The sequence below is a fragment of the Ruditapes philippinarum genome, unplaced genomic scaffold (assembly GCF_026571515.1).
Source record: "Ruditapes philippinarum isolate M1 unplaced genomic scaffold, ASM2657151v2 ctg245_1_1_1_1, whole genome shotgun sequence".
NCBI lineage: Eukaryota > Metazoa > Mollusca > Bivalvia > Venerida > Veneridae > Ruditapes > Ruditapes philippinarum.
The window spans coordinates 158,915-177,368 of NW_026852039.1; the positions used below are offsets into that span (position 1 = coordinate 158,915).

General features: G+C 33.3%; 1 protein-coding gene across 1 annotated transcript; it reads right to left on the reverse strand.

Annotated features, from left to right (window-relative positions):
• Positions 1-2,323: 2,323 nt before the first annotated feature.
• Positions 2,324-16,775, reverse strand: LOC132747682 (prolyl 3-hydroxylase OGFOD1-like). The gene is made up of 13 exons (XM_060737159.1): positions 16,430-16,775; positions 12,746-12,897; positions 12,289-12,338; positions 11,780-11,880; positions 11,291-11,407; positions 10,053-10,180; positions 7,025-7,075; positions 6,289-6,402; positions 5,939-6,018; positions 4,977-5,263; positions 4,297-4,428; positions 3,332-3,390; positions 2,324-2,490 (listed from the first exon to the last, which is right to left on the reverse strand). The coding sequence occupies exons 1-13, from the start codon at positions 16,593-16,595 to the stop codon at positions 2,344-2,346; spliced, it is 1,584 nt and encodes a 527-aa protein (XP_060593142.1). The 5' UTR covers positions 16,596-16,775; the 3' UTR covers positions 2,324-2,343.
• Between the last annotated feature and the right edge of the window lie 1,679 nt (positions 16,776-18,454).

Below are 18,454 nucleotides of genomic sequence, written 5' to 3' on the forward strand. Positions count from 1 at the left end.
ATACAGTAGTCCCCTACCGGTCCCTCAAAAAGTTCTTTAATTGTCATACACTCCTGTGTATTGCCATTTATAATGAATTTGAGGATGAAGTCTGTATTTGAAAATATCGACCACAAAACATAATAAAATAAGTTTGTCTATATCACAGTAATGTGTTAAGTTTCCATGCTTAGTAAGGAAATTATGTTTATACAACCTTGTCATATTATTACGATGTGGGATTTTAAAGTAAATCCTATAAGGAATGAAGAAGTTGGAGTGAAAATACCAGTTTCTCGAAAAAAATCTAAGTTCAAGGGGGACATAATTCTGGAAATAGTCTTGCTAGAGTATTTAACCTTCTCAAAAATGTTGAGTGATAATAAGAAACATATATATGAAGTTTGAAGTAGATACATTAGGAAATAAAGAAGTTATTTAAAAAAGACAACATTTTTTCCCCTAAAAAATCTAAGTTCAAGGGAGGTAATACTGATATTTTTTGTGCTAGAGTTATAAACCTTGTCACATATGATGTGGTTGATGACCAGAAACTTATATTTAAAGTTTGAAGTAAACACCTTAAGAAATAAAGAATATATAGGGTGAAATCTGAAAAATTTAAATCAGAAATCTTGAAATTCAGGCTATTTGTTGCCATAGCAACCAGAATTTTCAACATAAGAAGAAAAGAAAAAGATGTGCATAATCTCCAGACTGCCATCTACCCATATTTCAAGTTTCATAAAAATATTTTCAGTACTTTTTGAGTTATCACTGGATCCAGTTTATGTGTTAAATTTGCCATATTTTCAGACTATTTGTTGCCATAGCAACCAGAATTTTCAACATAGGAAGAAAAAAAAAGACGTGCATCATCTCCATACTGCCATCTATCCATATATCAAGTTTCATAAAAATATTTTAAGTACTTTTTGCGTTATCGCGGGATCCAGTTTTGTGGACTGACAGACGGACGGACAGACAGACGGACGGACGGAGGGTAAACCTAAAGTCCCCTCCGGTTAAACTGGTAGGGGACTAATTATGGATAGTTCTTAAAATGACAGCTGGAACAGTCAATTTAAAAAATTTAGCAGCTGCCAGAAGGTTATGATAGAATGGATGCAGTAATTCAGTGGTAACACTGTGTTACTACAAATCAAGGGGGTCGCAAGTTTGATTCCTTGCTATACCGACTCTAATTAAAACCAGTCTTTCAGGTGAGACTTCCAAATTGTGGGATTTTGAATCTTTGAAATTTCATCTTAACATCACCAAAATTGATAGTACAGTTCCAAAAATTAAAAGCATCCAAATCCATTTAGAGAATTCAGTAAAGGTAAATATGGTTTTTTAGAATAATAAGCAATATAAGCAGGACATAGCATCACATTAAATCTGACAATTAAAACAAGAGCACAGCAAATTACGCCAGGGCAATATACACAGAATTTAACTTTGTAAAAATAATCAACCCCAGAGACAATTATATCAAATTTGAAGACATCCAGGTTATGTTATATGCTAACATCTTAGTTCTTGGTATTGTAGTTTCAAAAAATCATACTGAAATGTGTTTTCTCATACAAGACTACATATCAAGTAAGTGACCCAGGTGTGTGGGTTGGGGTGGGTGGCGGGGGGTAGGTGCAACCTTGACCTAAGGGGCATGATTAATACTAATTTTCTAGAGGCCAACAAGACAATGCTGTATGACAAATATCTAAACTCTTGGCTATGTAGTTTCACCAAAATAAGACTTAATTGTATTTTCCTACACAAAATGTATTGACGTAAATATATAGGTTGGTCTAACACATAAGATCCGACAAAATTATTGAGGGGATTCATTAAGATTGCTGAAGAAAAACAGAACAGTATCTGACCAACAAGTTTAACCAAAGTTATTTTCATTGCCTCCTGAATACACCAGAAAGTAACCCAAAACCATATCGGTCATGTCTTTTTTACTATATAAAATGATTTTAACAATGTTTGTAGACCAAAGGATCATTTTTGTGAAATAGTATTAAAACTATACAAACAAGTTTTTAAAAAAATATTTTTAAAGTTTTAATTTTGGATGCCATGATAACCAGTGTACTGCATGGGAACAACTTTAAGAAACTTAAGAAAAAGTTTCACCCAAGGAACATTCCTATGAAGTTTCAGCAATTTAGAAAATACATGTACATGTATTTAAAGAAAAGAGTGGCTGGGGCAGACATACAAATGGATTGGCACCAGGCAACGAGTGATCACAATAGCTCAACTTTGAGCAAGATATGCTCCGGTGAACTACCAAGGAAATTATCAAACCACCATTCATGACAAATAACTGGATTTTATATAAAATCAGTTTTATTCATAGTATACAGCAGATATATCATAAAATCCTTTCTCTGGCATTTTATTCACGTCTGTGTTGAGATATTTCACAAATCGTAATGTTTCCTGGTCTCTGTACACCAAGGCAAGAGAATTCTGTTGTGGTGTCACTGTCAATAGCTATAGTAATAAAAAAAATTTTTTTTTAAATTAAGTTAATAATATTCATTTGATCAAAAGTTTTGAAATTTATTTCAATGAAAGACTTGGCAGTACTAATATTGCCTTAATGTATCTCATCATGAATAAAATAATTTCTGGTAAATTATTGTCTTCAATCATTGTAGAGAATATTAAAAGTGCTGTTCTAGATGGTTGTACATTTCCTAGTCTAAAATATAGCATAAATTTACTTTATCTCTAATGATTAAAATACTAGATCTAAAATAATTATAGTAAGTCCATACATTAACAACAGAAATCAATGAAAAACCAAGGAAAAAGTCTTGCTGTTATGAAACGCTATAAAAAATTGTCTTCAATTATTGTACATAGTGAATATTAAAAGTGCTATTCTGGAGGATTATACACCTAAAGTTGATTGTGTAAAGTTGTATCTCCTTGAGCCTGTAGAGTGTAATACAACTACAATTATATACAATCAATGAGAGCTATATAATCAAAACATAAATGCACACAAATGTACCTTTTATTTTTTAAAAATCTGAAAAAAACTTAATCAAGCTTAAATGAGCCGCGTCACGACAAAACCAACATAATGGGTTTGGGACCAGCAAGGATCCAGACCAGCCTGTGCATCTGTGCAGTCTGATCATGATCCATGCTGTTCGCTATAAGTTTCTCTACTTGTAATAGAGTTGGTAAGCGAACAGCATGGATCCCGTTCAGACTAGACTGCGTGGATGCGCAGACTGGTCTGGATCCATGCTGGTCGCAAACGCACTATGTTGGTTTTGTCGTGACGCGGCTCAAATGTATATTTTGTAATTTTATTTCTTACCTCCTCATCTTCACCTTTGGCAATATAAGATGTAAATCCTCCATAATCCATTTCCCAGTCTAAAATATAGCATAAATTCACTATATCTCTATATGATCAATATACTAAATCTAAAATAATGATAGTAAGCGCATAAGATAAATAAACTAAAGAAATCAATTCAACCAATGAACAAATATTGCTGTTACAAAATGCTACTATATGTGGTTTGAGTAAATCAGACAACACTTTTTTGTATCTATCTGAAGTACAAGGGTTGTCCCAAAATGTTGTAGACAATGTTACTCTCAATTGAACCCTATGCCACTTCTGAAGAAAATTTATTTGTTTTCTTCATGATTTTTTTCCATTCATATTAAGAATTAAAAAGCCAATATCTAAAATATCACATTGTATGATGTTAAAATCATAAACAGTAAAACTAACCTGGCACACGATACAAAATTACTGAATGTTGTTAGTAAGCTACCTGATTACAAGCTTTTTATTCTGAATATGATTCTTATAATTACATGTATATGAAAAACTTTCATGTTGACTGACAGAATTCATGATGGCCTCATTTAACCTTTAACTGAATCAATACATTGTGTTATATCTGATAAAGTGACTGTCTTTGTCTATGACATTTTGGAACAGCCGTCGTATGTGATCAAATGTGAAATACCTGGTATTTAACCATATACATTAAATTACCATCATGATACAATAGGTCACAGTGAGTAAAACAAGAAAAATTTCTATAAATTAGGCTGGTATTGACCTCTTACTTCATACAAATTTTCATGAAATGATTCCTAGAAATCTAACAAGGTCCGATGAAAATTGTTGAAAAAAAAAACATACTTTAAATGAAGAAAATTTCAACAACATATATCTTTATACCTATGAAAGAGTTAAAGAAAAAAATATACACAAGTAAAAATTAACCAGATGGTGCATTCTCTAGAAAGAGGAAGATATACCTTGACAACCCAGATAAAACATAACATCAAGAGCAAACTGTGACCCCTCGGTGTCAGTGTCATGTACCAGGGTATAACATTTATGATTCCAGTGTCTTACTTCAGCCCGGCACTTGGCAGTACAGGATGTGTCTGAAATGTCAGAAAATTATGTCATTGCTTTATGTTCTAATAAAAGGTTTCCTGATTTGGTGGTCATTTATGTAAATTGTAACTAGGATGTTTGATATATTTATTTACCCTAATACTTATAGTTTGTATATACATGTTTGTATGCTTACAGTAGAACCATTTTAAAATCTTTTTAATTTTTTTTCCAATGGAAATCTTAGAATATAGTCATTTTTAAAACTATGCATATGAATATAGGCAAATAAGTTTGGGAGAACGCTAAACAATTCAGGGACAAAATCAGACTTACAAAATTTATTATAACACCAGAACTTAGACAGATCAGTTACACAGTCTTATCAAAATGTATACTGTTTGTAGTTTAGTTTCTCGAAATACCTTACAATGATTGGACAGTTATAAATATATTCAAAGCAGGACAATTTCACAACACATTATTATTGGCAAGTTACTGATTTAATAAACATGTTATAATCTCACTGTTCTGCCTTAATTAAGACATAAGTAACATGGCAATTAAAAATTAGTTTAAAATTATATAAGTGCACCTTTATCTTTTGTATTGCTAGCACTATTACTGGTGGAAGTATCCCCATTATCCTCTTCTGTTTCTGTTGTCTTTGTTCTTGATTTTGCAGATGAAGACCCCTGTGATTCAGGATTAGATTCCTCATTTTCTACTTCAGACTCGGATTCAGAACTGCCTCCAGCCAACTCATGCAGTTTAAGGCCGGACATATTTGACAACAATAGAAACATGGCATCTGATTTGAACAGATCGATACATGTCTGAACAATGTCTGGTAATCTAGTGTCGTCTGCCTGATTGTAGCACCTGTTGAACAGAAATATGTATCCAAGATCAAACTAATATAGGAAAATGAAAAAATAAAATCTACTTTCAAGATTTTGTTGCATGTTGTTTGGTTTAAACATATATACTGAAACTTAATTGTGTAACTTTTATGAATCATGTTTGTGTCCACTTCCTGGAGCTAACCAATTCTGGTGTCACATGTAGAAGCATGCTCAATACCCAAAGGATTTAACTCAATACAGTGTTGGAGCAGAACCTCTAGACACTTACAGAAATCATGATCACAAAATAGACAAATACTACTTTTTTTTTGCTGATTTTTACATTTTTATATATAAGCAGTAAATCGATTTAAAGTGATGAATTAGGAGTCTTTAAATCGATTTTGATGGATGAAAAGGCAAGATTTTAGCATTTAATCATTCAAGCACCTGGTTCGGTATAAACCGGAATACTGTATTAGTGTGGTGCTCCAATCCTTTTTTCAGTCTTTCTCAGACCCAAATAGGGCTCCAACCCTTAGTTCACTCTGATTGAGCAGCAAACATTCTAACCACTAGACCACTGCTTCTAAGATTTTATTATTCAACAGTACAAATCTAACAGTACAAGTGATTTTTGGTGTTTTTGCCATTTTTTCTTAAATTTTAATATACATGTATTTGTATTTTACAAATTCTCTACAACAGATACCTTTTGTTAGATGGTCCTACTTTTTTCCAGCACATTTTGGAAGATTTCAAAGCCTCTAAAAGAGCTTCATACTTGTCTTTCTGAAACAGAGTATTTAGCTCATGATCATTTTATTAATGAACTTTATAAGCAATGTACTTGTATTTACTTTCAGGTTTTAATCATTTGAGTATCAATGAACATATAATATAACTATCATATATATAATGTACCTCACTTTTTAAAACAACATATTGTGAAATGTGAAATTAAAAAGATAACAACATGGGTTACCGGTACATTTAAAATATGTTGCTGCCATATAACAATAGTAAATAAATTTCATGTCAAAGTAAAATGAAGCACAATACCTGAAGAAAATCTTGTAATTCAATTTCAGATTCATTTTCAAATTTCTCTTGAATACTGCCCTGAGCACCAACACTCAGATATACTGGGTTTATCCAGTCAAAGAATATATCATCCTGAAAAAGTATCAATGAAAAATGAATCTACAAGATTCTATTTCAAGCAAATTGAATAAACATGGGAATAAAAAAACCTCTTTGGTCTGCTTTCTAGAACTAACCAGTACCGGTGTCCTATTAGGAAACATGTTCATTACCCCAGTAAGGCTTGAACCCACAGCTCTTGGATTGTAAGGCAAACACCTTAACCACTAGGACACCACTCCCTTTAACTGGCTGTCACTTCCCATGACAAAGACGTTGTAAACTCAACTAAACAGTTTGAAAATGTTTATCTGTTGGACAATAAGACAGTAAGACAAACTTTTTCAGTCAAATACAGTTAACAGTTCAAACCATAAGCTTGAATACAACATAAAATCACTAAATGGAATTACTCAAGATCTAACCATTAAAAATGACTTGCTTTGGCCAATGGTTTAAAGACCAGTTTGACCAGACTCCATACTGATGACTTCTCAATTTTAGCTTTTAATTTTTTTAAAACACATTTCAAAATTTCAAAAAAGGGGGAATCCCCAGTAAAGCTTATACATTTAAAAGTTCTATTTTAAAATTTTTTATAAAGAAAAAACATAAAAAAATTTATTTTCTCTAAAAATTAGATAACTTCTACAACATCTATAGAGCCATATGATAAGTTGGGGGGGTTTTCTAATAAGACGGGTCTCTGTATGGACATGAAAAAAACCCACTGATTAAAATTTTTTTTCTTTTAAAAAAATTTTCCCTTTTCATGGGAATATTTAAACTTCAATTTTTTTTAAACCCAAATTTTCCTTTTTCCCAAAATTATTTAAAAATTTTTTTCAATATTTACCATACCAAATTTTGCATATCTTATGTCTTACAAAATTCAATTCAATATCATGTCTTACAAAATGGTCTTACAAATGGTTTCATGGAAAATATTTCATGTCTTAAAAACTGGTTTCATTGGCAATATTTAATGTCTTACAAACTGGTTTTATTGGCAATATTTAATGTCTTACAAACTGGTTACATTGGCAATATTTCATGTCTTACAAACTGGTTTCATTACCAATATTTCATGTCTTACAAACTGGTTTCATTACCAATATTTAATGTCTTACAAACTGGTTTCATTGGCAATATTTAATGTCTTACAAACTGGTTTCATTGGCAATATTTCATGTCTTACAAATTGGTTTCATGGGCAATATTTCATGTCTTACAAACTGGTTTCATTGGCAATATTTCATGTCTTACAAACTGGTTTCATTGGCAATATTCCATGTCTTACAAACTGGTTTCATTGGCAATATTTCATGTCTTACAAACTGGTTTTATTAGCAATATTTCATGTCTTACAAAATGGTTTCATTGGCAATATTTCATGTCTTACAAACTGGTTTCATGGGCAATATTTAATGTCTTACTTAGTGGTTTCATTGGCAAAATTTCATGTCTTACAAACTGGTTTCATTGACAATATTATTTGTCTTACAAACTGGTTTCATTGGCAATATTTCATGTCTTACAAACTGGTTTCATGGACAATATCTAATGTCTTACAAACTGGTTTCATTGGCAATATTCCATGTCTTACAAACTGGTTTCATTGGCAATATTTCATGTCTTACAAACTGGTTTCATGGACAATATTTAATGTCTTACCAAGTGGTTTCATTGGCAATATTTCATGTCTTACAAACTGGTTTTATTGGCAATATTTCATGTTCATTGGCAACATTTCATGTCTTACAAACTGGTTTTATTGGCAATATTTCATGTTCATTGGCAATATTTCATGTCTAACAAACTTGTTTTATTGGCAATTTTTCATGTTCATTGGCAATATTTCATGTCTTACAAACTGGTTTCATGGGCAATATTTAATGTCTTTACTGAGTGGTTTCATGGGCAATATTTAATGTTTTACTTAGTGGTTTCATGGGCAATATTTAATGTCTTTACTAAGTGGTTTCATGGGCAATATTTATGAACATACTATAAAAGTGGTTTTATGGGCAATATTTATGAAGATACTATAAAGTCAAACTTTTTAATAGCCACTGAAGCAATATAAATGAATAAGTTTAGTAAATAAAATCATGCAAAAGGTGCTTATTTAATCATTTATTTGAAGCAAAAAAGTTTATGATCAGTGTTTCTGCCAGAGCGCGTTTTTGGCGCACTATTTTCGGCCATGACGCAATGAATTTTAGTTAGTGCGTATTTTGTGACGCAAGAATTTCACCGTCGCTGATTTCAACACGAGTCAGATATACAGAAATAAAATGTACGGAATGTTTATCGTGGGCTCCACTATATAATTTTAATGAGAAATGAAATTTACCGGGTCCGTGGTCCGGCATTTAGCCAATTTCAACTAGTTAATAAACGCTTTCATTTATACGATACTGCATATATTGAAAGCGCCCAGACAAAATTATTTATTTTGTTGTCGTCATATTCCGCAAACGAATTAACTGTCTGCTGGAAAATGCCGTCTGCTCTAAAATAGTGGAGATTGACCAATTTCTTTACGAAAATTACACAAAATATTGTTGTCCATGACCATCAAGAAGTATCATATAAAAAAATGTTGACAATGACCCTAATTCCCCGAAAGAAAAACAATCCATTATATACTCAACATCACTAATTCCGCGTCATCACTTAATTCACGGTAATGGCATATTTTCAAACGACCGGTGTTAAACTTGGTCAGAATTGACATATTTTATTCATACACCAAAGCTTTTGTGCAAAAAAAAATAAATCTCAAGATTTTTATGTAAAACACAACAACATTTTACAGATTTCTGCCAAAAGCAACAATAGTCCGTTAACTTTGTGCATACGTCTGAAAGAATCATCATTTTCTAAATGTTCTTGTTTGTTGAAAAAATAAATTTTGAGTTACAAAGTAAGGATAATGTTAACATTTAAAATCAAGCAAAATAACATGTAGAAATTTCAACTGAAGCATGAAAAACATGAAATGTAACACCATTACCGCGATTTAAATGATGACATACTATTTTCAAAATAGCCGCCATATGGTCTACGTATGGTCCATTAACATTGACATGCCTGAATATAATGTTGTTTCCTTGTGCCATTACAGCAGAAAATACCTAGATATGATATAGATAAATATATGTTATTGCTTATGACAATTTTTGTACCATAAGATTCATCTGTTGTTTTCTTTCTGGTTTCAAAGCATTAAGTACCGTGAACTAAGAGGAGCACAGTATAAATGGTGTAATTTTGTTGATGATATATACAGGTGAATAAATTGACAAAAAAATTGAAATAACTATTTAAAAATATAATACAAAAACAAGTATTTAACAATATTTTTATTCACATATAGTTGGACTACATGATGGTACATAAATGTTCTCTGGCAAGAAGTAAAGTGCCTTAGTCCTTAGAAAATAAAACTTATAAAGTGTTACCTGTTGTTTTTTTACATTTTTGTTAAATTTATTGGCATGACCCTTATGAATTTGAAATGACCCCTAAAATATCATACAGGGGTTCATAAAAGACCCTCAGAAAATCAGAGCTGGCAGAAACACTGTATGATTCAGGTAAACAGGTACATTGTACTTCCTTGTTCAATGCCTAAATAATGATATGCCTTTTGGTAACAATCTATTTGCAAGTGATACTATAAATGTATAATTATAATCATTACATAATCTTACCTGGTGATAGGAGCCAGGTGTCACTTCAAAAAATACAAAATTATTTCTCACTGGTAGAATAGATTTCACCACTTCATTTGGCTGTATATTTTCTGCAATACAACGATGAATATCAAAACAATGTTATAAGGATAGCAAAAATAAGAACATATTTGATCCGCATCATGACAAAACCAACATAGTACGTTTGCTACCAGAATGGATCCAGACCAGCCTGCGCATCCGCGCAGTCTGATCAGGATCCATGCTGTTCGCTTACCAACTCTATTACAAGTAGAGAAACTGATAGCGAACAGCATGGATCCTTACCAGACTGCGCGGATGCGCATGCTGGTCTGGATCCATGCTGGTCGCAAACCCATTATGTTGGTTTTGTCGTGACATGGCTCATTTTTCTTTTAAGATATGTGTTACCTTCACCTTTAAGCTAGCTATAAGCCTTAGTTATGCATAACACACATCAGCTTAATGTACAAAACATTTATGAATAACTTATTTTAAAATATGTCTACTGATGATAAAAAGTAGTGTTCTAGACATTACCATTTCTTCATAATCATATTATGACTTTGTAGGTACAAGTTTGACCTTGATCTTTTGGGTTAGAGACCTGTGTCTTACCGGTGATGCAATATCGTCATGTTAAACACACTTTTGCCATGTTATTTCAAAAAATCCATCCAGGAATGACAGATTTGTGGAACAAACAGAACTTTCAATGTACATTTTGTACTTTAATGAAAACTTCCTTTCAAGTCTAAGTGTGGCCTTGTTTGGCCAACAAACCTTGAACTGACATTTGACACATCATCTCAATGTGCTATTTCAAAATCCATCCATGAATAACAAAGTTATGGCCCTGGCAGAAAGTGGACAGAAAAATATGTGGCTACACTTTTGTTCTCCTTATTGTGTTTTAGTCAGGTAAGAGAAAATAAGGCCACATAAGGGCTTACTGATCCAATAGCATCAAAAGCATAAAAAAATGTTTACTGTTACATTTGCTCTGGTAACCACCTAGGTATCCTATGCCAACCTTTGGGGCAAACAGAGAGATAAATCCACACATTTTATAATAAGAAGCACAAACGGACAAGGCTTTCATTAAATGATGCCCCTTCTCCCATTATTTTATGGCAAGGGAATATAAAGTTAACATTTTAAAATATATTCATGAAATTTATTGAAAACATTCAGCATACCATCAACATTAAAGAGATCCAAACATCCACCATCTTCCTGTGACCAAGAATCGACCAGATAATAAATGTACGCTATTCTCCGCCCCTCAAGCTCATCATCATGACATAACAAGGTATCTAAAATACATCAATCTATATACACATATAGTTTATTATTATAACATAATATTGGAAACACACAGAAAACAATATTTTTTCCACATCTTTTTTATTTACATGTATTATTCAATAAATGACATGACTATGAGAAGTGTAATAACACTTCATCTGTCTCAGTATTATTTCAGTCTTAAACATATATCAGACAAAACTAGCTCTACTTACAGTCCTTAAACATACAAGAAATATAACTGTAAGGGAAAAATGCATTAAACTGGAAATAAATCTCACTTCCAATTTATGCAATGCATAAACCTTAACCATTCATAAAATGTTGATAAATGCATTAATTACTGTAACAATGAAGGGATAAAATATCTAAGAACCAACCTGTATGTACATATTGAGCACAAAATGCATCTATTGTTTCATTCAGTGTTATACCAGTCACCTGTATCAACCAGTCTCTAAATGTGTCACATAACATTTTCCTGTAATAAAACATAAAATGTATACATTATTTCTTATTCAAAAAGGATTGTTTACCTGAATTCCTTATGTCATTATGTTTTTCTAACTATTACATCTTGTGCTCAAGTAGACCATTTCTTTCCATTACTGGTATTAATTGATAGTCATTGTAACAATAAGCTCTGCATGTAAAATACTGCCAAATTTATTTATTTATATTATCATTTATATATTTATGAAAATCACAATAAGGGTGTGGCTCAACACATATTTGCATTCAAACAAATAAATGATGTAAAATGACAAGTCAGTACAATATTAATCTAAAATGTTATTGTTTAAAAAAATACTATCTAGGAAAATATGTCAAGTTTTAACTTACAGAAACTTATAAAAAACTGTATTTACACGATATATATCATATTTACCTGAAGGACATTATATTTTCAGTTTTTGCAGTTTTCAGATCTTCAGTGCTCTGAAATAAAGGCACTATGACTGTGATAACTTTTTGCTACCTTAAGAATGTACTGGGGTATCTTTTAACAAATGGTCTAGTAAAACATATCAACAATATAAATTAAATAGTCTCTTAATAAGTAAATTAGTCAATTAATTTATCAGTTAATTTCTTGTAATAATTATATAAAAAATAGGCTAAAAGACTTGCAATTAAAAAATAAATCATAATCAGACCTTGTACCCTGTAAATAACTAATAATACTTTGTCAATATCAATATTAAAAAGACTTCATTGCTTTTATTGTATCAGATCTGATAGATAGTTACTGATCATAAAATTTGATAAACTATAATCGTAAAACATCACAGGTAACATAGCAAGCTGTCTAACATATCTGTTCAATTTCGACTTTATTCATTTACCTGGTGAAATTTGTAGAGGTCATTATTTTTCTCAGAGAATTCAAGATCTAACAATTCATCTTGTAATCCTTCAACAGTTTCCTGATCCTTCAGAAAGTTTGGTACAACACAATGTCGGAAAGGTTTGTGACAGACCTCAACACATGATGACTCTGAAATTTAGTAATTGCCTACAATGTATCATTCAACTTATTCAACTGCTTATTAATATATTACCACATTACAAGTATATGAGTATGACTGTTATTCATTTGATTCTATTACACTAAAATTGTTTGCATGGAAATTGAATGTCAGGCCTTGACATAAGCGTAGTCCAATGGTCTATTAGACCCCTGGATTTTGAAGTAGACCATTTGATTTTCTAAGCATCTAGTCTGTCAGACCACTTCATTTTACTTGTTGATGTCTTTTGCATTTTTTTTTCTCAATTAAATGAGAAAGGAATCATCACAACTCCACAATGTTATTAATACACTCTTATTAACATAAATCATTAAAAAAAATAGTATCTGATTGAATAAACTAAAAATATGTCCCTCCACATTCCTCTGTTTTGTCAGTCTTGAGATGGACAGCACAGCGTAATAGCCAGACACTGTGATAACAGGACAGCATAATAGCCAGACACTGTGATAACAGGACAGCATAATAGCCAGACACTGTGATAACAGGACAGCATAATAGCCAGACACTGTGATAACAGGACAGCGAGGCAAACTGAAAGATGGAGGACAAACTGACTTCTATAATCAAGTGGTCATACTGACAAGTTGCTCAAGAAGTATTAAGTGTCAAAGCCTGATTACAACAATTTTACACCTGTTTTTTAAACCTTGATATTTAATTTTTTAATGTCATACCTCAAGATTAGTAAGCTGAAAATAGTAAATTTGAAAGCTTTCATCATTAAAGACATAAAGTATGGATAACAAAACACATTATGAAAATATGTAATTTGCTTATTTATTTATAAATTTTTAAGTGAGAGCCATCTAGTTTTGAATAATAAAAATCATGCATTTTCCTTAGTATGAAAGTAAGCAAAGTCTATGAATGGCTAAGTCAGAGAAAAACATTCTTAATTTTATATTTTTGTTTTAACAGTGTCGTCCAGTATTTCATTACTATGTTATCGGAATATCCTAGCATTTATCATTGAGTTACATTAAAGATTATGGCGCCCAACTAAAAAAGATACTGAAAATTTGACTGATGGGTAGAGAATTTTATATTTTTTTAATTGTTTTTTATTTGATTTCCTTTTAAATATACACATATAGTTTATAGCCGGGCAATCAAAAGCCCAGGCTTACAGCCTTTGACTTCCCGTACAGTATTTATAGGTGGCGTGGTAGCTCAGTTGGTTAAACCACTGATTATCACTCCTGAGGTCCCGGGTTCGATCCTGGGTTACACCCTTGGGATTTTTCAGAGACACTTTCAGAGTTTCCCACCTACCTAGAGGTGTACTGGTAAGAAATCCAGGTAATCCTCACATGTATCAGTGCTATACACGTTAATCTTATACACTGGGCATGTAAAAGAACCAAGGGGTCTATTCAATAAGAGCTAGGGACTGGTTCCAGGATTCCCTTGTATCTCATATCTGTCTCTTTAATGTATACAATGTATACCTGCTTACAGTGATCGAAAACGATTTTAAAGCAGTACGATATGTAGAAGTAGAAGACTTCACATTTTTATTTTTTACATTTGTTGGAAGAATACAGATTTGACCTATGTAATACAAGTAACTAGCTTCAAATTTGCGGTATATGTCAAAAGATACAAATAGATTTGATAATGTAGTATTTACAGAGTATAAACTGTGGGTAACTGACGATGATCAAGTGTTAATCTGATAGTAATTTATTGTAGTGCCTAGGGAAGTGGTTTGATGCAAGCTTGCAAGATGGTGACAATGTCAAGAAGCTAGAAAACCAGGTGGAAGACGGGCTTAAGAAAATTGACAAAAGCAATCTCCCTGGGAAGTTCAAAGCCTGGTTATACCAGCATGCCTTACTTCCAAGGCTAATCTGGCCTATGATGATGTATGAGATACCAAGCTCTAAAATTGAAGCCTTAGAGAGGATAACAAGCAGACACCTCGCAAGTGGTTAGGAATACCACCCAGTTTCTCCGGTGTAGGACTGTATGGAAAGAGCAATCAGCTTCAACTCCCATTTTCTTCACTGGTAGAGGAATTCAAGACAGCGAAGACAAGATTGGTGCTCACCCTCAGAGATTCCCCAGAGCAAATCCGGGAAGCAGGGATTGTAACCCGTACAGGCAGGAAGTGGTCAGCATCAGAGACCGTTAACCAGGCTGAAAGCTCACTTAAGCTCAAGGACATTGTGGGAATGACCGCTGTGGGACGACAGGGAATTGGTGCTACCAAGACACCCCTGTGGAACCAGGCAGACCAGAAGGAGAGACGTGCCATGATTCAGTCAGAAGTCAGGGGGGCAGAGGAGAGTGCAAGACAGGCTAGAGCAGTAGAGATGGGAGCACAGGGAGCATGGACTACATGGAACACCATAGACAGGAAGCTGACTTGGGAAGACATATGGAAGTATGAACCATTACGGTTATCCTTTCTTATCAGGTCAGTTCATGACCTCTTACCCTCCCCAGCTAATCTCCACCGGTGGGGACTTACAACGGATCCAGCATGTGACCTGTGCGATCGTCCTGGCACTCTGGAGCATGTCCTTTCTTCCTGTTCCACTGCACTGACACAGGGAAGGTACAGATGGCGTCATGACAACGTCCTCAGGGAGGTGGCTGACTGGCTTGAAGGTGAAAGGAAAAAGGAACGAAGGGGTAACCCCAAGCTTTGTCACATCAACTTTGTGAAACCGGGTGAAACTGCCAAGACACAGTCGCCACACCAACCATCAATTCTAGATGGCGCAACAGGTTGGAACATGGAGGTGGATCTTGGCAAGAAGCTTGTTTTCCCAAGTATTGTCCAGACCAACTTAAGACCAGATATTGTACTGTGGTCTGAAAAAGGAAAGAAACTCATCATGATTGAGTTAACAGTACCTTGGGAGACAAGATGTGAAGAGGCCTACGAGAGGAAGAAAGCAAAGTATACAGAGCTACTCAACCAATGTAGACAGAGAGGCTGGCATACATGGCTGTTTCCTATTGAAGTAGGTGTGCGAGGGTTCTGTTTGCAATCTGTGTGCCGACTGATGACAGCGATAGGAACTACTGGAAAGGATAGACGTAGGACAATCCAGAGACTGAGCCAAACTGCCGAGCGTGCGTCTAGCTGGCTGTGGCTGAGACGAAAGGAGAAGAGCTGGAAGCAATCAACCTCCACACCGTAAGACGGTGGGCCCACTCGCCAGCAGATACAATGTATACATGGATAAGGGCCGAAATATCAATGACGGCGAGCACCATGCTGATGATGGAGGTCGATCAGCAATCTAGATGCACCACAGACAGGAGATATACAGAAGATCTACATTAGGTGCGTTCCAGATTGTATCTTACTCATGTACAGTATGTAAATCTCCAACTGTTCCAACAACTGAATGAAGTTTATAAACCAGTTTAAACAGATTATTGTTTTGCAGATGTTTCTTTTCTAGTTGTGGTCAAATTGTTAGTTTATTGAAATTTGCTATCAAGATACTTAATATAGTAAGATATTTCCTGGATGCTTACCATCAGTAAAGGAATAACAGTTGTTATCCTCCCAAGCTTTTTTGCAATTTTTGATGCAGGTAGGGGAATTGAATTGGTTACTTAAAATATTTTTGCTGCATGCATCTTTCAATATTTTTGAAGCACTTTCCTTTGAAGGTGATGTAGATTTCCGTTTGGAAGACATAATTATAGAAAAGTCCTAATTAAAAGTTTGATTATAGTTTCACGTTTTCCGTATTGCCTAAAGTTGGTCTTTTATTATTATTTACGACATCACATTTTCTTATTTAAAGAATTCTTTTATAGAAGACATGTCCTACATTTGTTAAGAGAATCTAATAAACTATTTCTTGTCCGTTGTGTGAATACAACAGCTTATTTCATTAATTAAAATCGTCTGCTTTCCGGCAAATTTGGCATTCCGACATAAGGGGAAAACGTCGAAATAAAAATGGTAATTATCCTATAATTTCGTCCAAAATTTTGTAATCGTCTATCATATATCTTTTAACCGCCTTATTAACTTCATTTAGGAGTACATGTGCTTCCACATCTCGTCTGAAATTTCAATTTAGTAATTGTTCATGCTTACAACAATTCGGATACAACAATTTCGGATATTTCTTTATAAATTTCCAAATGATCATTAGAATTGCCCAGAAAAGTACTCGAGAATTGGATCGGGTAACACCTATACCTGGGACCAGGAAAACATATAGTTGTTCTAGAAACAAATCTAAACACATAAATGAATAGTATATGCTAACAAAAATTGTTATCAGAATAGAAAACTGAAATAAGTTAATATGACATATCGCTTAACAACCCTGTTCAAAGCAAAATTTATGTAGTAAATCAAAAGAAATTAATAAGAGATTAATAATGTAAGTATCTAATATGAAAAAGGCAAAGCCTCAAAGCTAGCTTGATTTACTTTTATCGTGAAATAGTATAAAATAATCATTCATTATTATTTTACGTTTTCTGTTTTAAAATTGTTATTCGGTATTTTATACACTGCTTCCGTTTATTCTGGTTCCCACTTTCTATTATGGTTCCTATGTAAGTGGCAGGACACCAGTCTATGCTTCCGTTTTCAATCAGAATTATTCTGCTTTTATTGTTATCTTGTTATTCGAAAAGTTGCGATGTGTCAACTCAGTACTTCAGACGAAAGTTTTCAAAACCATCACTATCTAGCAGGTACTCGTGTTACTGTAAAGCTCGCTCTGGGAGCAGGCCCTTCGGCTATTACAATCAGGGATCATTCTAGGGGGCGATTTCCGCGATTTCTCGCAAAAAAATCACCAAAATCGCAGAGAAATTTGTGAAATGAGAGAAAATCTCGCACGGCAATTTGAGCCGGAAAATGTCTAATCACAATCTAAAGAATGCTAAAATCACACAAAAATATGCAAATAATAGTTGTAGCGGATATCCATGTATAATTCTTTTATATTTCAGAATGAAAGTGTTATATTTATTTTTCACAATTAGAATTTTATTATGTTTAAAAATTCACAAAAGAAAAGGCATAGAATGAATCAAAAAAGTGAAAACAAAAATCACTGTAATAAACAGAGCTACATCTTCTTATATCCTCATTAGATAAACCATGTTTATATGTGCAGTGATTTTAAAAAGTTAGAAATTTCCATATTTTAACCTCGCCCATCATGTAAATTAAGGTAGCTCGCTACTTTCCGACCGAAATATGACAACATCTCAGATCTTGATGATTTTTGGTATGCAAACATATAAATATGTGAGCTTTACTTCTGCAGTATTATTTTATAAATAAACAGCGTTACTTATGACGTAAAAGCGCCCTCTATCGGTGGCGGTGAAATTGCGTCTTTTTTATCAATAAAACCGGTCTGTTCTTTATCAATTTTCATCCGATTTCCTTCATTTTAATATCATAATGTTCAGTAAATGTATGTCTTTGTAATGATGTCTTTCTTTAACATTTACTTAATAGTCTGCGATTTTACGTCATTTTTCTCTACTTTCTGACGTCCATATTTGATGCAAATATCGCGC